The sequence below is a fragment of the Oncorhynchus mykiss genome, chromosome 7 (genome assembly GCF_013265735.2).
Source record: "Oncorhynchus mykiss isolate Arlee chromosome 7, USDA_OmykA_1.1, whole genome shotgun sequence".
In the NCBI taxonomy this organism is placed as follows: Eukaryota; Metazoa; Chordata; class Actinopteri; order Salmoniformes; family Salmonidae; genus Oncorhynchus; species Oncorhynchus mykiss.
The window spans coordinates 17124698-17150840 of record NC_048571.1 but is presented as its reverse complement, the minus strand read 5'-3'; the positions used below and the strand labels follow the sequence as shown (position 1 = coordinate 17150840).

General features: G+C 45.5%; 1 protein-coding gene across 4 annotated transcripts in view; it reads right to left on the bottom strand.

Annotated features, from left to right (window-relative positions):
* Positions 1–26143, bottom strand: part of LOC110527404 (vang-like protein 1) — a 49693-nt gene that overhangs the window by 7516 nt on the left and 16034 nt on the right. For all 4 annotated transcript variants that reach the window (XM_021608649.2, XM_021608651.2, XM_036982827.1 and 1 more), the window contains exons 3-5: positions 21195–21324; positions 7849–8280; positions 5916–6091 (exon numbers count right to left, since the gene is read on the bottom strand). In XM_021608649.2, coding sequence (XP_021464324.2) covers positions 5916–6091; positions 7849–8280; positions 21195–21324 — 738 coding nt within the window. The remainder of the gene's footprint in view (positions 1–5915; positions 6092–7848; positions 8281–21194; positions 21325–26143) is intronic.

Here is a 26143-nt window from a genome sequence, read left to right as displayed (position 1 = left end):
AACTGCGTTGGGCCCACTAACAGAGCAGCAGCAGATGCAAGCAGCTTTTCACAGGCCTACAGAAGCACAGGGTCATTCCTCACGGCTCAACTGACTAGTCTACAGTTCCCTTGCTCCAGAAAAAACGGCCCATATGTCAGGAATAGGGGAGTCTCCCCTCCCTCTCTCCTCCCCTGCCCTCCTATTTGACACTGAATCCTGTCGCTCTTTCAATTCTATTGAATTCAAAGGGCTCTCTCCTTTTACATCTTCCTCCATGCCCCTCCTTTCTCCTCCCTCTCCCCTTTCCCCTCCCTTCCTCTACCAGGGACTCATGTAATTTGTTAAGACGAGCGAGGGCGCTAACGTTACTGTTGCAGACCGAGTCAGGGAGGAAGTACCACGTGTTGGCCTGGAAGCATGTGCTTCCTATTTCCCCCTGGGGCAGCCAGGCAGCACACTGAGGTTGCTGTCCCCCTCTGTAGACAGACACAGTCCTCTCTTCTAACCCTTCCTCTTTATTCCCCTATTGATACTACACCATGAGAAAGGTTTACTGCTGTGTACCGTTCCACATGTAAGAGTGAGCAGGAGAGAGAGAGGGGAGATAGAAACAGCAGTGACATTGGGGGGGGTGAGAGAGGTATGCAACTTTACACACCCAGTGCTGACGCAGGGGAAATGTCAGGCTAAGTGACAGGACATTATGGACATATCCTCTCCCTCCCTCTCCCTCATTCCAGTGCAGTACGTACGTACGTGTCTGTTGCACAACCACTGTTCAATAAACTTCTGCTTTAAAGAGTGAATTTACAAATTCAAACCTAACAGTCCAAAAACTAAACAAATCATAATCTTTGCTCGCACATACATACATACATACATACATACATACATACATACATACATACATACATACATACAGTGCCCTCAGAAAGTATGCAGAAGCCTTGACTTTTTCCACTTTGTTGTGTCACAGCCTGAATTTAAAATGGATACTATTTAGATTGTGTGCCATTGATCTACACATAATACCCCACAATGTCAAATTGGAATTGTTTTTCTGAATGTTTACAAAATTAGATTTTTTTATGATTATTCCATATCTTTTATGATTACTCCATATCTGTACCACGCATACAATTATCTGTAAGGTACCTACAATACAAAAACATATCTTTGAGCATGGTGAAGTTATTAAATTACACTTTGGATGGTGTGTCAATACACCCTGTCAACGCAATGATACAGGCGTCCATCCTAACTCAGTTGCCGTAGAGGAAGGAAACTGCTCAGGGATTTCACCATGAGGCCAATAGTGATTTTAAAACAGTTACAGAGTTTAATGGCTGTGATAGGAGAAAACTGAGGATGGATCAACAACATTGTAGTTACTCCACAATACTAATCTAAATGACAGAGTGAAAAGAAGGAAGTCTGTACAGAATAAAAAATATTCCCAAACATGCATCCGGTTTCCAATAAGGCACTAAAGTAATTTTGTCCTGAATACAAAGCGTTTTGTTTGGGGAAAATCCAACTGAAAACATCACTCACTGATTACCACTTCATATTTTCAAGCATGGTGATGGCTGCATCATGTTATGGATATGCTTGTCATCAGCAAGGACTAGGGAGGGTTTTTCTGGTTAAAAATAAATGGAATAGAGCTAAACACAGACAAAATCCTAGAGGAAAACCTGGTTCAGTTTGCTTTCCAACAGACACTGGGAGACAAATTCACCTTTCAGCAGGACAATAACCTAAATCTCAAGGCCAAATATACACTTGAGTTGCATTGAATGTTCCTGAGTGGCTTTGTTACAGTTTTGACTTAAATCTACTTGAAAAACTATGGCGAGACTTGAAAATGGCTGTTTAGTAATGATCATTAACCAACTTGACAGAGCTTGAAGAATTTCAAAAATAATAAAAATGGGTAAACATTGTACAATCCAGGTGTGGAAAGCTCTTAGAGACTTACCCAGAAAGACTCACAGCTATAATCGCTGCCAAAAGGTATTGGCTCAGGGGGTGAATATCTATGTAATCAAGACAGGGTTTTATTGTTAATTCATCTTAAAAAATATATATATATATAATTTTTCTTCCACTTTGACACTTTGTATTTTGTAAAGATTAAAAAATGAAATAAGACAATTAAATCCCAATTGTAACAAAAAAAGGTGGGAAAAGTAAAGGCATGGGAACACTTTCTGAAGGCACTATTATACACTGCTCAAATAAATAAAGGAAACACTAAAATACATCCTAGATCTGAATGAATGAAATATTCTTATTAAATACTTTTTTCTTTACATAGTTGAATGTGCTGACAACAAAATCACACAAAAATTATCAATGGAAATCAAATTTATCAGCACATGGAGGTCTGGATTTGGAGTAACACTCAAAATTAAAGTGGAAAACCACACTACAGGCTGATCCAACTTTGATGTAATGTCCTTAAAACAAGTCAAAATGAGGCTAAGTAGTGTGTGTGGCCTCCACGTGCCCGTATGACCTCCCTACAACGCCTGGGCTTGCTCCTGATGAGGTGGCGGATGGTCTCCTGAGGGATCTCCTCCCAGACCTGGACTAAAGCGTCCGCCAACTCCTGGACAGTCTGTGGTGCAACGTGGCGTTGGTGGATGGAGCGAGACATGATGTCCCAGATGTGCTCTATTGGATTCAGGTCTGGGGAACGGGCGGGCCAGTCCATAGCATCAATGCCTTCCTCTTGCAGGAACTGAGGCTGTGCGGCCCCCCAAAGAAATGCCATCCCACACCATGACTTCCCCACCGCCAAACCGGTCATGCTGGAGGATGTTGCAGGCAGCAGAACGTTCTCCACGGCGTCTCCAGACTCTGTCATGTCTGTCACATGTGCTCAGTGTGAACCTGCTTTCATCTGTGAAGAGCGCAGGGGCGAATTTGCCAATCTTGGTGTTCTCTGGCAAATGCCAAACGTCCTGCACGGTGTTGGGCTGTAAACACAACCCCCACCTGTGGACGTCGGGCCCTCATACCACCCGCATGGAGTCTGTTTCTGACCGTTTGAGCAGACACATGCACGTTTGTGGCCTGCTGGAGGTCATTTTTCAGGGCTCTGGCAGTGGCCTTCCTTGCACAAAGGCGGAGGTAGCGGTCCTGCTGCTGGGTTGTTGCCCTCCTACGGCCTCCTCCACGTCTCCTGATGTACTGGCATGTCTCCTGGTAGCGCCTCCATGCTCTGGACACTACGCTGACGGACACAGCAAACCTTCTTGCCACAGCTCGCATTGATGTGCCATCCTGGATGAGCTGCACTACCTGAGCCACTTGTGTGGGTTGTAGACTCCGTCTCATGCTACCACTAGAGTGAAAGCACCGCCAGCATTCAAAAGTGACCAAAACATTAGCCAGGAAGCATAGGAACTGAGAAGTGGTCTGTGGTCACCACCTGCAGAACCACTCCTTTATTGGGGGTGTTTTGCTAATTGCCTAGAATTCCCACCTGTTGTCTATTTCATTTGCACAACAGCATGTGACATTTATTGTCAATCAGTATTGCTTCCTAAGTGGACAGTTTGATTTCACAGAAGTGTGATTGACTAGGAGTTACATTGTGTTGTTTAAGTGTTCCCTTTATTTTTTTGAGCAGTATATATATATATATATATATATATATATATATATATATATATATATATATATATATATATATATATATATATATATATATATATATATATATATATATATATATATATATATATATATAAGCTTTACCACTGCAGGGAGTATTGTGTAGACTAGCAGCAGCTGTGTGTCCCCTATAGAGGGATTAAATCCTGGGATTCATCTCAGAGTGGTGCTGGATATCCCATATGACTGATACAGAGAAAACGACCACGGCAGGACGAAGGGTGTCAGTGGATGTGAACATATGGAGGAGTTAGGTGGGTTCACAAACCCACAACTACGATGTCAAATACATGGATGTATAAACATATTGCTGCTATGGTACACAGACAGACAGACCGCTGGTATGTTACACAGACAGACAGACCGCTGGTATGTTACACAGACAGACCGCTGGTATGTTACACAGACAGACAGAGACACACACAGACAGACAGACCGCTGGTATGGTACACAGACAGACAGAGACACACAGACAGACAGACCGCTGCTATGGTACACAGACAGACAGACCGCTGGTATGTTACACAGACAGACAGAGACACACAGACAGACAGACCGCTGGTATGGTACACAGACAGACACACCGCTGGTATGTTACACAGACAGACAGAGACACACCGCTGGCATGGCACACAGACAGACAGAGACACACCGCTGGCATGGCACACAGACAGACAGAGACAGACCGCTGGCATGGCACACAGACAGACAGACCGCTGGTATGTTACACAGACAGAGACACACCGCTGGCATGGCACACAGACAGACAGACAGACAGACCGCTGGTATGGCACACAGACAGACACACCGCTGGTATGGCACACAGACAGACACACCGCTGGTATGGCACACAGACAGACACACTCTGACATCGCCAAAACAAAAGGCACACTAAAACAACTTTGTCAAGTTTTAAATCCACTTAAAGCTATGATTCATTTATACATACTGTATGAAGACGTTTCGTCAGACACACGCAGTTGTGCATTAGCACAAAACAAGTACAAACCACTAAACCAACTTCCTAAAGTTAACTACACTATATACACCCATTGTGATGAAGGCAGCACTTTGAGCAGTCAGGCTCTCCGGTGCTCGGTACTTTGATCAATTATTAAACTACAGTAGAGAGAGGAGACGAACCAATAAATCCCAAACACTGGCCTAGATATGAGCCTGACTGTGCCGGTTGCCTGTGGCTCTTGTCTACCATAAGTAGCGACTTCTTATGGTAGACCACACTGGAGATGGGGGACAATTAATGAGGAGAATAGCAAGATTCTTGCAGAGGTGAATCTCTGGTAATGTTGGTGTTAGGATCTTGAGCATTTCCTCAGGCTTCTTCTGCCCTGAGATTGGCATCAAAGAACAGCCAGGTCAGAGTCAGACAGAAGAACAGGCCTCCTGGACAGGTTCATTGTTCTGATATCCCATCAGACACTTGCCAGACAGCCTGCCTGCCTGCCAGACACAGAGGAATGTCCTCACCAGTTGCCTGGGAATGGAGGAGGACAGGCATGGGAAAATGGCTGGAGAAACACCCAGTCTCCACCGGAACCTGAGAATCTGTGTGTGTGTATTATGAGTGTGTTTGGTATGAATCTTCTCTGACCAGATGCTCAGTGTAGCCTGTAGGGAGCACTAATTAGCTGTTTGTTTACAAGTGCATACAGACAACAGAGAGAGTGATGCTGCGTTGGCCAGCTGAGGAAAATAGCAAGGCGCTTTATGAGCGACAATAGCCCCAGGGCAGCCTCTAACAACACTAGTGAAGCAGAGGCTAAAGCACTTTACATGTCCATCATCTGCCACTGTACTGAGGTAGACAAAGGTGAAACAGAGGGCCCCAGCATAATACCAACATATGTTGTGTTTGAGGCCCTCACAAAAGGGGATATGCGAGAGCGAGAGAGGATTTTGACAGTCTTACTACATCTTTCAGCAACTCGTCATGAGGTAAAACCTCTTCCTGGTACAGTCAGACGGCACATCAAAAGGACAGTCATTACAGATCAGGTTCTTCTAGTCTGAGCTGTTCTCTCTGGCTTATTACTTCTATTACTCATCTCACACACACACACACACACACACCTCTTACTTTCTTTTCTCTGCTCTCTCCTTCTCAGCCTGCTCTACCCAATGAGTTGTCCCGTCTTACTTTCAAGGAATTATCTCCTCTCGCATCCTCCCCCTCTCCGTTCCCCCCCATCAGTCTCCCTTCCCCTGCCCCCTCTCGCTCCGCATCTCACCTGAGCTGGCCCAGGTTGTAGTGGCGTGTCTCTCCGTCGGTGGAGCGCGTGACGCAGACAGAGAAGGCGGGCTGCAGCTGCCTGAGCTCCAGCAGAACGATGGCCAGGTAGTGGATGAAGAGCAGAGCGTCCACTAGAGATACAGCGTACTGCACGATGCCCTGGTAGTTCTCATCCTGGGAACAACAAGACAACCCAGCAACTGTTAGTGTCAATACACTACATACAGTCGTGGCCAAAGGTTTTGAGAATGACACAAATATTACATTTTCACAAAGTCTGCTGCCTCAGTTTGTATGATGGCAATTTGCATATACTCCAGAATGCAATTCATCTGATCACTCTTCATAACAAAGTCCCTCCTTGGCATGCAAATGAACTGAATCCCCCCAAAACATTTCCACTGCATTTCAGCCCTGCCACAAAAGGACCAGCTGACATGTCAGTGATTCTCTCGTTTACACAGGTGTGAGTGTTGACGAGGACAAGGCTGGAGATCACTCTGTCATGCTGATTGAGTTAGAATAACAGACTGGAAGCTTCAAAAGGAGGGTGGTGCTTGAAATCATTGTTCTTCCTCTGTCAAATATGGTTACCTGCAAGGAACCACGTGCCGTCATCATTGCTTTGCACAAAAAGGGCTTCACAGGCAAGGATATTGCTGCCAGTAAGATTGCACCTAAATCAACCATTATCGGATCATCAAGAACTTCAAGGAGAGCAGTTCAATTGTGAAAAAGGTTTCAGGGCACCCAAGAAAGTCCAGCAAGCTCCAGGACCGCCTCCTAAAGTTGATTCAGCTGCGGGATCGGGGCACCACCAGTACAGAGCTTGCTCATGAATGGCAGCAGGCAGGTGTGAGTGCATCTGCACGCACAGTGAGGCGAAGACTTTGAGGATGGCCTGGTGTCAAGAAGGGCAGCAAAGAAGCCACTTCTCTCCAGGAAAAACATCAGGGACAGACTGATATTCTGCAAAAGGTACAGGGATTGGCCTGCCGGCCTGGGGTAAAGTCATTTTCTCTGATGAATCCCCTTTCCGATTGTTTGGTGCATCCGGAAAAAAGCTTGTCCGGAGAAGACTAGGTGAGTGCTACCATCAGTCCTGTGTCATGCCAACAGTAAAGCATCCTGAGACCATTCATGTGTGGGGTTGCTTCTCAGCCAAGGAAGTGAGCTCACTCACAATTTTGTCTAAGAACACATCCTCAGAGATCAACTTCTCCCAACCATCCAGGAACAGTTTGGTGATGAACAATGCCTTTTCCAACATGATGGAGCACCTTGCCATAAGGGAAAAGTGATAACTAAGTGGCTCAGGGAAACTTCAAGCATCGATTATGCAAGAATGGGCTGCCATCAGTGTGGCCCAGAAGTTAATTGACAGCATGCCAGGGTGGATTGCAGAGGTCTTGAAAAAGAAGGGTCAACACTGCAAATATTGACTATTTGCATCAACTAATTGTCAATAAAAGCCTTTGACACTTATCAAATGCTTGTAATTACACTTCAGTATTCCATAGTAACATCTGACAAAAAATATCTAAACACACTGAGGCAGCAAACTTTGTGAAAATTAGTGTGTGTCATTCTCAAAACTTTTGGCCACAACTGTAGGAACACACCAGTGGAGGCTGCAGAGGGGAGGACGGCTCATAATAATGGCTGGAACAGAGCGAATGGAATAGCAGACACATAGAAACCATATGTTACATAACATTCCACTGATTCCGCTCCAATCATTACTACGAGCCCATCCTCCCCAAATAAGGTGCCACCAACCTCCTGTGGTACACACACATTCATGACAAGAGATTTACACAGATGAAAGCAATGCCAAACAAACTGAATACTTGAAGAGGCAGATGTGGTGGCCAGTAATTAGACGCATTACAAACACTGTGAGTGTGAGTCTCTCTCTCGCTCTGCTGTACCTGGGAGTCCAGTATCCTTACGCCATAGAACAGCCAGTAGGACACGACGAACAGCAGCACCAGCACGGCCAGCAGCGCTCTGAACACAAACACCCGGGGCAGGCCGGCGCGCGGAGCCCGGAAGAACAGCGCCCACATGGCCAACAGCAGTATCAACAGCTTAAACGCCACGGAAATAAAGAGGCCCTCGCAGGCCGTGCCGCACACCAGGAGCTTGTCAGGCCAGAGGAGGTGGGGGAGAGCCAGGAAGGCCAGGGGAGTGAGGAAGACCAGCAGGCCCAGAACCACAGCCAGGGTCAGGCTAAAGTAGCGCCGGCAGTCCAGGCCCACGCTGTCCTCCAGGTCCTTGGTGATGCGGACAATGTCCTCCTGGGACAGGCTGTGTTCCGAAGTCCCCGTGACGGCCGTGGTGGTCTCGCCCCAGTTGTCATCCTGGGAGGAGGGGGGGGGGGGAGAGAGAGAAGAGTGCGTGTTAAATACTGTAGCATATGAGCATGTTACTACTAGAGTCATATTTATTAGAGACAGGAAAAGTTATAAATCTGGCAAGTCAGGCTGGAATTGTCTACTCTAGGCTCATTTCTATAGACAGCTTAAAGCTGTGCTCATTTCCGTTCAAAAGTCAACCAGGGAGGGGAGGACGAGCAAACAAAGAGCTAGAGAACAAGAGAAAGAAAGATGGGAAATGGAAAAAGAAAACAGAATGGACTGACTGCCTGGGGTACGCGAGGCGAGGCGCTGACGTCTGTGTTTTCTGGCAACCACAGATAATAAAGGTCATTTGTGACTGGCGAGAGCTACTAAAACAACACAGATAAGAGCCTTTATAACACTGTACCAACACAGGCCCACAGTGTAGACTGCTAACTGAGCTGACAGAGAGGGCTACCCAATACAAACCAACAGGGAGACTGGACAGACAAGACCAGAGACTATCTATCCATCTTGCTGCTCTTTCCCTAGTTCCCCAACGACAACAGATGGAGCCTGATTTGATTTCCTCAGCAGACTCCAATTTAAATCAGCAGGCAGCTAAAAATAGCACAGAGGGGAGAAAAAGGGAATTCATACAGGATGCATTTACCATCCATCTGAGATAGGGGACTGCACAGTGTGTGTGTGTGTGTGTGTGGGTTCTCTCTGTCCCATGGCCCTAGGAGTTAAAACAGCACAGGATGGGCAGAAGGAGGCAGAACACTAGAAGGCCAAGCTTTACAGAGACACTCTATCCCCAGTCGGAAAGATGCAGCATCAGGCCAGCTCCTACTGCAGTGTCCAGAGACAAACTACATTTAGTTCAATGTTGCTGTTGTGGGTTCAATACATTAGAAGTGTATTTGATGTCCCTATCCCAAGCCCCTTACAGACAACCCACCATGGTTATTACATTGTGTTGCTGTTGTGGGTTCAATACGTTAGAAGTGTATTTGATGTCCCTATCCCAAGCCCCTTACAGACAACCCACCATGGTTATTACATTGTGTTGCTGTTGTGGGTTCAATACATTAGAAGTGTATTTGATGTCCCTATCCCAAGCCCCTTACAGACAACCCACCATGGTTATTACATTGTGTTGCTGTTGTGGGTTCAATACGTTAGAAGTGTATTTGATGTCCCTATCCCAAGCCCCTTACAGACAACCCACCATGGTTATTACATTGTGTTGCTGTTGTGGGTTCAATACATTAGAAGTGTATTTGATGTCCCTATCCCAAGCCCCTTACAGACAACCCACCATGGTTATTACATTGTGTTCAGCTTCAAAACTGAATGAAGTCAGAGAGCACCAAGTGAGACATTTAAAATCTAATTGTATTTGTCACATGCGCAGAATACAACAGGTGAAGACCTTCGTGAAATGATTACTTACAAGCCCTTAACCAACAACGCAGTTAAGAAAAATATCTACAAAAAGAAGAAATAAAAGTAACAAATAATTAAGAGCAGCAGTAAAATAACAATAGCATGACTATATACAGGGGATACTGGTACAGTGGCAATGTGGAGGCTATATACAGGGGATACTGGTACAGAGTCAATGTGGAGGCTATATACAGGGGGTACCGGGACAGAGTCAATATGGAGGCTATATACAGGGGGTACCGGTACAGAGTCCGTGTGGAGGCTATATACAGGGGGTACCGGTACAGAGTCCGTGTGGAGGCTATATACAGGGGGTACCGGTACAGAGTCCGTGTGGAGGCTATATAGAGGGGGTACCGGTACAGAGTCCGTGTGGAGGCTATATACAGGGGATACTGGTACAGAGTCCGTGTGGAGGCTATATACAGGGGGTACCGGGACAGAGTCAATGTGGAGGCTATATACAGGGGGTACCGGTACAGAGTCAATGTGGAGGCTATATACAGGGGGTACCGGTACAGAGTCAATGTGGAGGCTATATACAGGGGATACTGGTACAGAGTCAATGTGGAGGCTATATACAGGGGGTACCGGTACAGAGTCAATGTGGAGGCTATATACAGGGGGTACCGGTACAGAGTCAATGTGGAGGCTATATACAGGGGATACTGGTACAGAGTCAATGTGGAGGCTATATACAGGGGGTACCGGTACAGAGTCAATGTGGAGGCTATATACAGGGGGTACCTGTATATAGGAGTCTTATGGCTTGGGGTAGAAGCTGTTTAGAAGCCTCTTGGACCTAGACTTGGCGCTCCGGTACCGCTTGCCGTGTGGTAGTAGAGAGAACAGTCTATGACATGGGTGGATGGAGTCTGACCATTTTTAGGGCCTTCCTCTGACGCCAACTGGTATAGAGGTCCTGGATGGCAGGAAGCTTGGCACCAGCGATGCACTGGGCTGTACACACTACCCTCTGTAGTGCCTTGCAGTCGGAGGCTGAGCAGTTGCCATACCAGGCAGTGATGCAACCAGTCAGGATGCTCTCGATGGTGCAGCTGTAGAACCTTTTGAGGATCTGAGGACCCATGCCAAATCTTTTCAGTCTCCTGAGGGGGAATAGGTTGTGTCTTTGGTGATGTGTACGCCATAGAAACTACACCTCTGTCGCTCCTCCATTCCTACAGGCTGAATTCCATCCATTTAGTAATAAAACCTCTTATATCATGACTTTCTGGCAATTCAAGCAGGCCAAGGGATGGGTTGACGACAGTCAAATGTCCAGGTTCTTATCTGAAACAGTAAAACTGACCCACCTAACAGATAACATTCCTGATACAATCCTGACCGATAACACAACCTGACAGTCGTAAATACCCATTAGTCCAGTGAGTCTGGCCTCCAGAGAATAATCCTTATAATGGACCAATGGGTAGGCTGTAAATCAGTGTAGAGCTGCTGTATGACCTTTGGGACGAGGAGGTCACAGGGTCAAGACAAAGGTGGTTGTTATGTAACTGTACATTTGCATTTAGGTGGAAAACAAACATCCACATCTGATTGAATGTTCAGGTCACATGGCTGGCTTGAATTGCACCATTCAACACTGGAACATATTTCAGTGCCATTTCAACAGTTCCCTGCTGTGATTTTGATATAGGAGTCAGCTGACCCCATTGTGTAGTTTCCGGGTGGTGTTGAGCATCAGCACCTTGACTCTACCACCACAGCCCATAGCCAAGTCTCCACCTCCCCACTGAACCAGGAAGAGCTGTGTGTCCACAGAGAACACACCAGGGTTATTACCTGACCTACAAACCCAAACCTGCCACAGTAATTAGTGGGGAAAGGGGTAGAGGAGGAGAGGCAAGGGAATTGATGCAGCTCTCAACTGTGTGAGAGCGAGAGTGTGTGTGTATAAGAGAGCCCTCATTAACACTAAAGGGTGTTGAAGAGGTCCTTTGCCACTCCATGGTGAGTGTTTGAAACAATGGATACTTCAAAACACACACAGAGAGAGAGAGCGCGCGAGAGAGCGCGCGAGGGAGCGCGCGAGAGAGCGCGCGAGAGAGAGCGAGAGAGCGAGAGAGCGAGAGAGCGAGAGAGCGAGAGAGCGAGAGAGCGAGAGAGCGAGAGAGCGAGAGAGCGAGAGAGAGAGATGGCTTTAAGAATAGAATGATTGACAAAATAGCGAGAGAGGAGAGCCGAAGGGAGACAGGAGAAAAGGGGAATGAGAGAGAAGGGAGAGGGATTGTAGAGTATTACATCCCCCACACACACACACACACACACACCTGTCAGGCCTATCCACAACATCCCCCCTAATCAGAAACCTGCGGTGATTCACCAACACCTCTATGGTGGTGGGGGAGGGGTTATACAGTGAAAAGTCAGCTGAATAGCCATTGAAACACGCTGATACACATTCAGAAAGAGAGGGGAGAGGAGAGGGGAGACGGTAAAGAGAGTACACTGGATATAGGGGAGTGAGCGACACTGACATCCCAATGGCAATGAGCACTCCTGTGAAATCTGAACAGACTGAGGGAGCGACAAACAGAGACAAAGACAGAAAGACAGAGGTGCCTAAAAACTAACATTCTGAGTGCTGAGAAACTGGGCAATAAGACATCTACCCAATCTATACACACACTAGGCAGCCTAGCAGTTAAGAGTGTTGGGCCAATAACCGAAAGGTCGCTGGTTAGAATCCCTGAGCCGGGCAAGGTGAAATAAATCTGCCGTTTTACCCTTGAGCAAGGCAGTTAACCCCCTAACACCACCTGCTCCCCGGGCGCCGATGACCTGGACGTCGGTTAAGGCAGCCTCTCTGATTCAGAGGGGTTGGGTATAAATGCAGAATACTTTTTGGTTAATATTATTATTATTATTATTATTATTATTATTATTGGACCATGCTGGTCATTTATGAACATTTGAACATCTTGGCCATGTTCTGTTATAATCTCCACCCGGCACAGCTAGAAGAGGACTGGCCACCCCACATAGCCTGGTTCCTCTAGGTTTCTTCCTAGGTTTTGGCCTTTCTAGGGAGTTTTTCCTAGCCACTGTGCTTCTACACCTGCATTGCTTGCTGTTTGGGGTTTTAGGCTGGGTTTCTGTACAGCACTTTGAGATATCAGCTGATGTACGAAGGGCTATATAAATACATTTGATTTGAATGTTAAATCACATGTCCATAAAAAGGGCTGTGCGCTGCGTGGTCTGTGGGGTAGATCAAACAGGGCCCTTTGCTCAGAGACGGAGCACAAGCACTCAACAGACTCCCGGGAAATGAGCGGTGTGGGGTTCTGTAAATATAGCAACGTACAGGGGACATTCCTAGAAGCTGTTAACATTCAGCCCCAACCACAGTTGACAAGCAATGCAAAGCAAACAAAGCTGCCGATTACATGTCAAGACAGAGAAGGTGGGCAGTAGCAATGTTCTACACGAACATGGAGGAAATAAGTGGAACAGTCAGGAACAAGGTGGGAGTTCAGACTGCCAGAAAGAGTTAGTAGAGATAAATAGGAGTTCTTCAGGTAAAATGATGACTTCTATTTAAACACTTGTCCTCTAACCCTCCTATCACATCGTGAGATGCAGCTCATTTTGAAATGCATGTAAAATGACCATAAGATTCCAGCTTTGTCATCACCGCCGTCATCACAGAGCAGATTTCTCCCTCCAAAAAGACGGCCATTTTTAAATCACTTCTAAAACAGTGGTCTCGCAGACAACAACAGCAACACCAAAAACACTGTCTCTCTCTGTATTTAACAAATGCACACTACTTGAACACGAATGGCTTGCCAGTTGCATGCATGTCAACTCCTTGGATCCAGACCTCAAATATCCACTTATATAGAAGGAAATGTTACAGCCCTTGGCCATCCAACACACAGTCCGTGGTTACTGTGTCTTACCTGGCCTGACTCTGTGCATGGCCCAGGGCTGAGAGCAGGAGTGTCCCCAGGTGGAGAGTTGGAGTCTTCCTCTTCCTTGGAGGTCTCCACCACCATCACCACCTCCACAGTCTCCATCAAAGCGGAGAGCTCATGTCGACACAGCAAACTTTAACGTGTAACAGCGTCGCCCGGCCAGGACAGGGAGAAGCTTGGCCATAGAGATCCAGCTAGTGCATCTCTCCACTCGGAGACAACCTACACTGCTGCAGCCTCACCACTAGATCTCCATCACTCTCCGAGAGAGATTGTACTGTATGGGCTGTGTGTCTCTGGGTTTAATGTACAGGCTTTGAAAACCAACACACACACACACACAGAGACAGAGAGACATCACATGGGATGTCCTAATAGCAGTGAGATGGGGGGGGGGGGGGGGTGAAAGGGCCAGTGGAGGATGAAGAGGGGGTCCATTAAACAAACAGCCGTGCCCCCCAGAGAGAGAGAGAGCAAACAAAATAATAAACCAGTTAGGCTCAGAGGGCTCCTGCCTGCCACCCCATTATACCCCCCCCCCCCACATCTTTAAACGCTCTTTTCTATTCCTTCACTTCCCTGGGGCAACTTCTCTCATTCTCTCTCTGCTCATCTTTGCTCCAGTGAAAACCACTCTGTCCATTCCTTCTGAGCCACTGAGCACTGCAGTGATGGTGTTACGACTTCCCTGATCCCTCGTCAGCGAAGGGCCTGACGAGGGATCTGGGCGGTCCGGGCCAGCCAATGAACACACAGTGACGATGACAGTCTTTGTACGGATGAACTGTTCATAGACATTGGATTGCAGGGTTTTAGCAGCCTCTATGTAGGATGACAATACAACCACACAGTCACACCAACGTTAGAAGACCCCTTGCTACTAAAAGACGGAGACGTCCTTAAAATAAACATAGAAACTCTTCAGATTCAAGTAAAATGCAGATCTCCAAAAGGACTGGAGTGGACATGGTAACTCACTTCCTGTGTGAAGGAGCGACGTCATTAGGGTTGCACATTTTGGGGAATATTCAGAGGTGGAACATTTCCATGGGAATTAATTGTAGATGTTTTTTGCATTGGATTTAAATACCATATCATAAGGGAGACAGAAACATAACCATTTTTCCTTAAAGTAGACATAATTGCAAATGATTAAATCCTTCCAATAGAAATAAAATGTAAAAAAATTGTTACGAATTGAACTTTAATTAAATGAGTTGACTCGTCACATGGGATGATTTCACTGAACAACAAAAGGGAATATTGAATAATCCCCAATGATCCATCACATCTCCCAAAAATGTTTTCGTCTGAAAATGATAAACTAGCAACTAAAGCTTTGGTTGTCTTCCTCTCAGGCTTCCATGTCTTCTCCCTGGACCTCCTCAATGTCCACCTCTTGAACATCAGACTGAGGCCTCATCTTCACTGTCATTTTCCAACCTTGCTGAGGATGGCTATTTGTCGGGCTCAAAAAGACTAAATTTCCCAGGTGGCCACCAATTATTCAACCCTTGTGTTGGTCAGCCTGTTGTGTGCTTTGGTGTGTGTGTTCCCAAACAAGGACCAGTTGCGATCTGAGGCAACTGATGTTGGTGGGATTTGGAGGATGGTGGAGGCAACAGAGAAAGAGCCTCTGATCCACAAAGTCCCTTCCACCAGGTGGCTGATGAGATATATCTGGAGTATTTCTCCTGTCTTATCCTGTGTCCTGTGAGAATTCAAGTACGCTCCCTCTAATTCTCTCTCTCTGAGGACCTGAGCCCTAGGACCATGCCTCAGGACTACCTGGCCTGCTGACTTCATGCTATCCCCAGTCCACCTGGTCATGCTTTCAACTGTTCTGCCTGGGGCGATGGAACCCTGACCTGTTCACTGGATGTGCTACCTTGTCCCGGACCTTTTTTAGACTCACTGTTTTGGACTCACTCTCTACCGCACCCGCTGTCTCTGAATGATCGGCTATGAAAGGCCAACTGACATTTACTCCTGAGGTGCTGTCCTGTTGCACCCTCTACAACCACAGTGACTATTATTATCTGACCATGCTGGTCACCTATGAATGTTTGAACATCTTGGCCATGTTCTGTTATAATCTCCACCTGGCATAGCCAGAAGAGGACTGGCCACCCCTCAGAGACTGGTTCCTCTCTAGGTTTCTTCCTAAGTTCCTGACTTTCAAGGGAGTTTTTCCTAGCCACCGTGCTTCTACATCTGCATTGCATGCTGTTTGGGGTTTTAGGCTGGGTTTCTGTACAGCACTTTGTGACATCGGCTGATGTAAAAAGGGCTTTATAAATACATTGATTGATTTTGTTGGCACAACTGCCGTATTGCATCTCCATCCCAAAGCCCTTGCTTGGAAGTGTACTTCGCCAGACTGCCAAGAAACCTTGCTCTCATCCAGGCCAAGGTGGCGAGACACTGTCGTGATGACACCATAGGCCTCGTTGATCTCTGCACCAGACAGGATGCTTTTGCCAGTATACTTGGGGTCCAACATGTACGCTCTTGTAGAATACTGGTTTAGGGGTGGAGATGATGTAGTTAATGATTCCTTGCCCACGAACATTCAACCACCCATCAGAGATGATCACAATACAGTCTGCATTCTCTATGATTTGCCTGACCTTCACTTGAATTCTGCATCCAGAGTAGATAAAGCATGTCTGGTTGGAGGGGTGTATACTGGGTGAAGAACATTTAGAAATCTCTTCCAATACACATTGCATGTGAGCATCAGAGGTGAACCAGTTGCATACACAGCTCGAGCAAGACATTCATCAGTATTTCTGACTACGTTCCTCCATTGAGTAAAAAAAAACGTCTGATTCTAGGAGGACCATGAGCTGTTGCTGTCCATAAGGTGTCTAATTCATCATTTTCACCCCAAATAGAAGTGGAGGGACTTTGGTCAGAGGTTACTTGTTGTGAGCGCTGAGGGAACTTTATGCACTTGGCCAGATAATTCTGCATCTTTGTTGCATTCTTCACATATGATTTGGCACAGTATTTGCAAATGTACACAGCTTTCCTTTTACATTAGCAGCAGTGAAATGTCTCCACACATGAGATAGTGCCCGTGGGAATTTTCCTGTAAAGATTTTTTTTTAATTAGTAAGAAACCCCAAATGCAATTCCATGTAGAGATAAATCTAACTGCTTAACTATTTATCTTACAAAGGCGTTGTTTAATGTTTTAAAATTAAACATGTATGGAAACAGGTGAATTAACACTCAGTTAACAGGCTCAAGCAAGCTAAAACCCCAAAACGAACTAGCAGAAATTGTTAACAAGTTAGAAATGATTTAAACACACTTTGCTGTAGGCTACTATTTACTAGTTAACAAAAAATAATGCATGTCGTATAAAATATATTCACCCCACCCAGTATTGGAATCAAAACTTACCAGAAAGCATGTAGTCCTTGGCTCAGACAGTGTAGTAGTGTGGGCTCAATAGCATCTAATTACTGTGCAAGATCTTGAGAATCAGCTGTATGCAGAGGTTGGCTTTGAATTGGGGATAGTTTAACCAAAATATGCCACAAGACCTAGAATTGCCATATGTGTATCCCACAAAAAAAAGTTAACTGTTATAAGCTAACTTTTTTAATGAATTTAAGCAAAATTCCCAAAATTAACTTCCCATGGAAAATTTCTGGAAAAATTCCGGAAACTTACCGGAAAGTTTCCGACCCTTTGCAACCCTAGACGTCTTCAACCACTTGTTTCCTGCATAGACGGCCTAGAAATCGCCTCAACCCCAAGAAAACCGTTCCAGAGCAAGGAACTTGCATGAGCAGAAAACACACGGAAACATGGAATAATTTTGTTTAAGAGACCTCAACTCGTAGAGAAGCAGAGACTCAACTCACCATGGAACAATGGGGGGTGTGGAAAAAGACATGAGAACAAGCCCCGTGCTGCATCCAAGGTCCCGACATCGCTACTACTGTACCTCGTACTTCCCCAACACAGACCTACCTGCACTCTGCTTAGAAATGCACTGAGAAGTCCTGTTGTTACCTCTTTACCTAACCATCTCAGAGGACAGGCACTGCTTTAATTGGGCAGAGTTAAACTGGAGAGAGAGAGCGGGGTAGACAGGGGTGGGGATGTAGAGGTGCACATGTTATGGGGTTGGGGGATCAGAGGCTGACAGAGTTTAGTTTGATGTCCCGTTGGCACTGCCTCCATTCTGGGGGGGGGACTACGCCTGTCCCCCTTTGGATTCTGCCTGCAGTAAATTACTACAAAGACCAATTGGCAGCCGAAAACTTTGTTTTTTTTTGCCACTAAGCCGGATTCTCATTCACTTCAAAGCCGAGGTCAGGTAGTACACGATCATCACACAGATGTGAACATGTGCACTGGGGAGTACATGTGCAGCACACTGTGTAATGTGCCTTTACAAAACAGAATTAGCCTACATAACACAAACAAGCTTTGAGGTGGAGGCCTGGAATGAGTCACACACACACACACACACACACACACACACACACACACGAGTACCATGTCTAATTGTTGGGTTTTAAGGATTCTGATTTCATTGACATCCCGTGAACTATAAATAAAGTTAGATCCACTTTCTCTTTTCAAACAGTCCTCTGTCTGTGTCAGCAGGAGAGGTGCGAGGTGGAGGGCTGTTCATTCTCAAAGAATGCTTCTTGGCTCTTACATATCATGTTTCTCCTGGGTGCCACTTCACATAATGGTGGAGCAGAAAGGACCTAGAGTGCATTCCTCAGATGCACAACTCTTATACCCTAGATGAGTACTTCAGAAGTCACCATTCCACATCTATGGTCTACCGTTACAACACTGATATAATGTATCATACGTGTATGCAAGTAGTCAAGACGAATAGGGACCGCTACTGTTCTCTCGACTGGAGAGGGTTGAGAGTCAGCGAACTACCATAGCCTAGAGGCTGGAGCTTTGGACTGGTTCCCTCAATGGCAGCCGTTCAATATTGTAGCAAACTGCTCTGTTCAAACATCACTGCAGAATCACCTAGAGCTGCAAGCTCATAAAACTGTCAAGGCAAATGATGAGAAAATGGAGCATATTGAGACCAACGCCCTGATTTGCCAATTCAAAATACTGTACCCAAACACACAATGACAAACATACCGTATAAAGTATTTACTGTGTCACACAACAAGTTTTCATGACAAGCTCAACGGCAAACAACCCGAAACACACACAGTCACACACACATGCACCCTGACACACACAGTTCTTTCTGGAAGGCTGGTTATAGCAGAGTAACAGAGGGACACAGCTACACTGAGAGGTCACAGCTTGCTGAGGGCTGGCACCCTCCTGACAAACACAGCCCCTGCATCTGGGCTCACACACCGTGTCAAAGACACCACACAGTACACTCACACAGTGTCAAAACACAGAAGATACTCACACATACACAGCGCTACAGCCAACCCCCAGACACACACACTAACCAATTACACAAGGTGAAAAGCATATGAGTATGTCTGGATACATATTTCCAGAAAATAAACTTCCAAATTCAAAAGGACAGTCCAATGCATGGTTAAAAAGTTGTGCAGCCGGTCTATACTGGGGATATGCACGGTTAAAAAGTTGTGCAGCCGGTCTATACTAGGGATATGCACGGTTAAAAAGTTGTGCAGCCGGTCTATACTAGGGATATGCACGGTTAAAAAGTTGTGCAGCCGGTCTATACTAGGGATATGCACGGTTAAAAAGTTGTGCAGCCGGTCTATACTAGGGATATGCACGGTTACTTGAATATTAGAATATCCGGACGGATATTCATTTTAGCAAGCAAAAATTATCGGCCTATTTTAACACTGAAAAAATAAAATGTTAATATCCATGTGATGTGACAATGCTACATACAACGATATACCATGACATTTCAAATTATTCATTTAATAAAAACAAACTTTTCAATGTAGTTTTTATGACGCGACCCACAAAAAGACTGGTAGCCTTCGCATATGTAGCTTGTTGTTTATGCCTTTCACTAATGCAATGCAAGATGGATTAAAATAACAGAATTAAAAGCTAGCAAAATGAGAAGGTAGGCTACAACGAACTACCAACAGGTAGGCTGTTTTATCTGAATGGGGTTGGGGAGAAAGAGTAGCATGTGGCCTCAATTAGCCTAGCCAGCTATAGTTGGCTAGCTTAGCTAGCTTCTCTAGGCTACTCCAGTCAAGATAGATATGGGAGGCTGCTACAAATCAGCTAGTCTTGGCTATAGCCGAGTTGCATTGGCTACTGCTTCTTGCTCTCCTCCCCCCCGCACAGACGTTACACACACACCGCCTTAGCCACCTTAGTGAGTGGTAACGAGCGCAGCCCTGTACTGTGGGGACTGTGAGACCGGCAGGGCATAGCTTTTAACACAGCAGCTCCTCTCCATCTCTGAGGAGATTCCCAGAGAGCCTGTATTATTCTGACTGATGCCTATAGTACGCCCGTCAGCATTACCGCAGGCAGGGTGGGCCACAACATGAACACATATACTGAGTGAGTACTGCTGTTCGCTGGCAAATCCTGTTGAGGCGCTTAATATATCACACACACACACACACGCACGTGAGTACATACATGAACAGTACTAAATACTGTGTCGTGCGCACAAGTCTTGTTCATCCCGAGGAAGGGAGTTTGTCGAGTGGGTCAGTAAGGGTTATTGTAATGGTGAGAGAAGGGCTGGTAGTGGCAGTGTTGTTCTGGGCTATACTCCACTGTAGTGAATATAGAATTTGCACATGAACGGCAAAATCTCTTGTCCTCCAGTCTGTGTATAAGCCATAACATCTGGATCTGTCCAACTGTCTGTCTTGCTGTTAACATCTATTTTTATATCCCTCCCTCCATCTCTTCAAGGGCCAGGCAGACCTAGCACTCAAAGCCCACTTTCAGCAGTACTTTATCAGCCAAAGCCTGAAACCCTTAAAGCCAGAGTGCCCAGTGTTTAACACCAGAGACTATGTGCACATTGATCAGCTTGCTGTACAACACAAAGGGACATAAACATACTGTGTGTAATCTGAAAGCCTCAATCAGGCCTGTGAAGTCCTCCGCTCAACCAGAAAGGCACAGGGCTTACCCGGACAGTAGATAGACTCGCTCCCATGAGGGGATTTATACATTTGTATTACAAAGAAGTTGTTTACCATAAATCCAACTACAAGCACTGATAAACAGCCACGTGAGCCGAGCTGTCCACCGGTGAATACTGTATGTGCCTGTGCCTTTATGATTAAATTACCATCAAAATGAGGCATTGCACAATTAATTCAAAATCAGGGGGAAAAAACAACAGAAATACAGAAATGTAAAAGTTAAGGAGTTGTCATGTGAGAAAAAGGTCAAGTTCATATTTGGAGGGTTTCCAGCAATGTGGTTTGTTCCCTGTCTGGGCTGTGTGGGCTGTCTGGGCTGTGTGGGCTGTGTGGGCTGTCTGGGCTGTGTGGGCTGTCTGGGCTGTGTGGGCTGTGTGGGCTGTCTGGGCTGTGTGGGCAGGGATTGGCCTACCTGGACCTCCTCCCCCAGTACAGACGAGTCTCCCAGCAGCGGTTCTGCTGGCGGTGCGTTGATGGTGACAGACTTCTCCGAGCGGCTGCCATCCTTGCTGCGTGACTTGTGGTGGTCGCGGCTGCGTTCCCTGAGAAACAACGACAGGTACACCGGGTGAGTCGACGGGTATGGGGTTACCATGACAACCAGCACAACGGAGGAGAGGAAGAGAGCATGTCAGCGTGGAGATAGCAATGGACTGCCACACACTGGATTTCAAGCAAAACCTCATGTTATTTCTCTCTTTGGTTCCCATTCTCTCCCTCTTTCCTCCATAGCGTCAGCAACAACAGGGTTAAAGGAGCCATCATCCCCTACGACATTAATCCTGCTGGCTTTTACTTTGAATTTCTTTAATTAGTCTTTTCTCACAGTGAACGTCTGCAGGGGCTTAGCTGAAAACTCAGACACACAAAAATGCTAGAACAGGCAGACGCTGTTTGAATCAGAAAAGAGGACCAGGGGCCAAGGGGAATAGAGGACCAGAGGAATAGGGGACCAGAGGAATAGAGGACTAGGGAACCAGAGGAATAGGGGACCAGAGGAATAGAGGACTAGGGAACCAGAGGAATAGGGAACCAGAGGAATAGAGGACCAGGGGAATAGAGGACCAGGGGAATAGAGTACCAGGGGAATAGGGGACTAGGGAACCAGGGGAATAGAGGACTAGGGAACCAGGGGAATAGAGGACTAGGGGACCAGAGGAAAAGAGGACCATTAATATAACTTAAGCCTTCTTATAGTTACATGGGAGGGGGGGGGGGGGGGGGTGAATGAGCAAATAGGAAGCCGGGGATGAATAGGTGGCCATGATGGTATGAGGGCCAGATTGGGAATTTAGCCAGGACACTGGGGTTAACACCCCTACTCTTACAATAAGCTTTATGGGATCTTTAGTGACCACAGAGTCAGGACACCCGTTTAACGTCCCATCTGAAAGACGGCACCCTACACAGGGCAATGTCCACAATCACCGCCATGGGTTATTGGGATTATACATTTTTTGACAAGAGAAAAGTGTGCTTCATACTGGCCCTCCAACACCACTTCCAGCAGTATCTAGTCTCCCATCCAGGGATCGACCAGGACCAACCCTGCTTAGCTTCAGAGGCAAGATAGCAGTGGGAGACTAGGGGAGCAGAAAACTAGGGGATTGGGGACCAGGAGAGTAGAGGACTGGGGGACCAGGCCTTTACATGTTGATGCGTCTAAAGCATATTCCATTCCTTGCCTACCTCATGACCTAACTACTGCCAACTACCAACCAAACCGTTGTGAACTCTCCACTACTTCATCCCATGTTAAATCTCCCCGCGAGGCCCATTAGCATACTGACCCTCTTCACCTCCCCAGATCCTGTGTGGGAGTGAGTGACAGACAGGGTTTCTCCATCCATCCACATACAGTACTACACATGGTCTGTGACCACTGCAGCTCCGTCATGGCTCTACTACCCCGGACACTGAGGAGGCTCATCGCCCTCCCAGCCTCCACTAATCTGATCTCTAGTCAATCCCATTCTATTTCCAATTGCCCTCAGCCATGGTACTGTGCTGTAGCTAGATACTCATGGTCTGGTCTGTTAGAGGGATAGCCATGGTACTGTATTGTACAGTAGCTAGATACTGCACCTTCTGGTCTGTTACAGAGGGGCAGTGTGAGAATAGAAGAGAGATGAGGAGAGAGAGAGAGAGAGAAACAGGCTAGAGTGGAGATAGCAGGGCAGGCTAGGTCTGATCTAATTTATCGAAGAGGGATTACGGGGGAAACAAACAAGTTACTGAATGAAAATTGTGTTACACGACATTATTAAAACCTCCAGGAATTGTAAATGCTAGACAACAAGGGCTGAATTCTAACCGGAGTGCCACCCAGTGACATCTACAAACAACTTCTGGGACAACCATGATTTAAAACACACACAAACCTCTAGTTATGATTAAGACCAAGTACAGTTCAAGATATTGCTGCCATTTTTCTTTTGACCCAAAATGTTAATTTCTTGTCCTCTGAGCTTATCTCCGTGTTAGGAGTCTTCTGTGAAGACTAGGGTTGCAAAGGGTCGGAAACTTTCTGGTAAATTTCCAGGAAATTCTTCTGAAAAATTTCCATGTGAAGTTACTTTTGGGAATTTTGCTTAAATTCATTAAAAAAAAGTTAGCTTACAACCGTGAACCTTTTTTGTGGGATACACATGGCAATTCTAGGTCTTGTGGAATATTTTGGTTAAACTATCCCCGATTCAATGGAATTGCAACCCTCTGCATGTACAGTACATTCTTCCATCACATGTACAGTGCACTCTTCCATCACATGCACAGCTGATTCTCAAGATATTGCACACTAATAAGATGCTATTGAGCCCAAACTACTACACTGTCTGAGCCAAGGACTATATGCTTTCTGGTATGTTTTAATTACAACACTGGGTGGGGTGAATATATTTCTTGTGACATACATGATTTTTTTGGTTAACTAGTACATTGTAGCCTAAAGCAGTGTGTTTAAATAATTTCTAACATGTAAACAATTTCTACTAGTTCGTTTTTGCTACCATGTGGGTTTTAGCTTGCTTGAGCCTGCTACCTGAGTTAATTCACCTGTTTCCATACATGTTTCATTTTAAAGCATTTATCTTACAAAGGAATTGTTTAACCTCTTGAGTGTAGGGGGTAGTATTTTGATGTTTGGATGAAAAAATTATCCAAAACTAAACTGCCTATTTCTCAGGCCCTGAATCTAGACAATGCATATAATTGTCAGATTAGGATAGAAAACACTAAAAGTTTCCAAAACTGTCAAAATATTGTCTGAGTATAACAGGACTGATATTGCAGGTAAAAACCAGAGGAAAATCCAACCAGGAAGTGCTGTTTTTCCTGAAACCTCAGTTCCATTGCATGCCTTCCCCCCATTTAAAGGGATATCAACCAGATTCCTTTCTCTATGGCTTAAACATGGTGTGAACAGTCTTTAGACATAGTTTCACGCTTTTATTCTGAATGCGCAATAACTTGGAGCAGACATTTTTTTCTCTCTCTCCTATTGAAAAAGCTACGGTCCGGTTGAAATATTATCGATTATTTATTGTAAAAACAACCTGAGGATTGATTATAAAAAACGTTTGACGTTTCTACGAACTTTACGGATACTATTTGGAATTTGTCTGCACCGTCGTGACCACTCGAGCCTGTGGATTTCTGAACAAAACGCGCCAAACAAATGGAGGTATTTTGGATATAAAAATAATCTTTATCGAACAAAAGGAACATTTATTGCGTAACTGGGAGTCTCGTGAGTGCAAACATCCGAAGATCAAAGGTAAGCGATTAATTTTATTGCTTTTCTGACTTTCGTGACCATTCTACTTTGCTGCTAGCTGTTTGTAATGTTTTGTCTGCTGAGAGAGATGTCCTAACAAACGCTTGGATAGCTTTTGCAGTAAAGCTTTTTTGAAATCTGACAAGCAAGGTGGATTAACAAGAGAAACTGTGTTTTGCTATATTGCACTTGTGATTTCATGAAAATTAATTATTTTTAATTTGAATTTGGTGCTCTGCAATTCAGCGGATGTTGATGAAAATGATCCCGCTGAAGGGAACAGTGCGCCAAGAAGTTTTAATCTAACTGCTTAACTATTTATCTGTACATGGAATTGTATTTGTTGTTTTTTACTCATATTTTTCAAATCTTTACAGGAAAATGCCACGGACACTATCTGATGTGTGGAGACATTTCAGTGCAGCTAATATAGAAGGAAAAGCTGTGTACACTTGCAAATACTGTGCCAAATCATATGTGAAGAATGCAACAAAGATGCAGAATTATCTGGCCAAGTGCATAAAGTTTCCTCAACGCTCACAATAAGCAAAAGTCCCTCTACTTCTATTTGAGGTGAAAATGATGAATCAGACACCTTATCGATAGCAACAGCTCATATTCCTCCTGGAATCAGAAGTTGTTTTTTTACTCAATGGAGGAACGTAGTCAGAGAAATGCTGATGAATGTCTTTCTCGAGCTGTGTATGCAACTGGTTCACCTCTGATGCTCACAGGCAATGTGTATTGGAAGAGATTTCTGAATGTTCTTCACCCAGTATACACCCCTCCAACCAGACATGCTTTATCTGCTCATTTGCTGGATGCAGAGTTCAGAGTTCAAGTGAAGGTCAAGCAAATCATAGAAAGCAGACTATTGCAATCATCTCTGATGGGTGGTTGAATGTTCGTGGGCAAGGAATAATTAACTACATCATCTCCACAAAGGAAACTGCAGTTCTGAAATACATCAAAAAGTGTGAAGACTTCTGCCTGAAGTCCATACATGCCGCAGCGTACATGTTGGACCCCAAGTATGCTGGCAAAAGCATCCTGTCTGGTGCAGAGATCAACGATGCCTATGGTGTCATCACGACAGTGTCTCGCCACCTTGGCCTTGATGAAGTTCTTGGCAGTCTGGCGAAGTACACTTCCAAGCAAGGGCTTTGGGATGGAGATGACATATGGCAGTCGTGCCAACATATCTCATCAGCCACCAGGTGGAAGGTACTGTGGATCTGAGGCTCTTTCCCCTGTTGCCTCCATCATCCTCCAAATCCCACCAATATCAGCCGCCTAAGAGCGCAACGGGTCCTTGTTTGGAAACACACACACACACACACACACAAAGCACGCAAGAGGCTGAACAATACAAGGGTTGAAAAATGTATGGCCATCCAGTCAAATTTGAGGCTTTTTGAGCCTGACAAATAGCCATCCTCAGCAAGGTTGGAAAGTGACAGTGAAGATGAGGCCTCAGAGACTGATGTTCAAGAGGTGGACATTGAGGAGGTCCAGGGAGAAGACATGGAAGCCTGAGAGGAAGACAACCAAAGCTTTAGACGCTTTAGTTTCTAGACTATCATTTT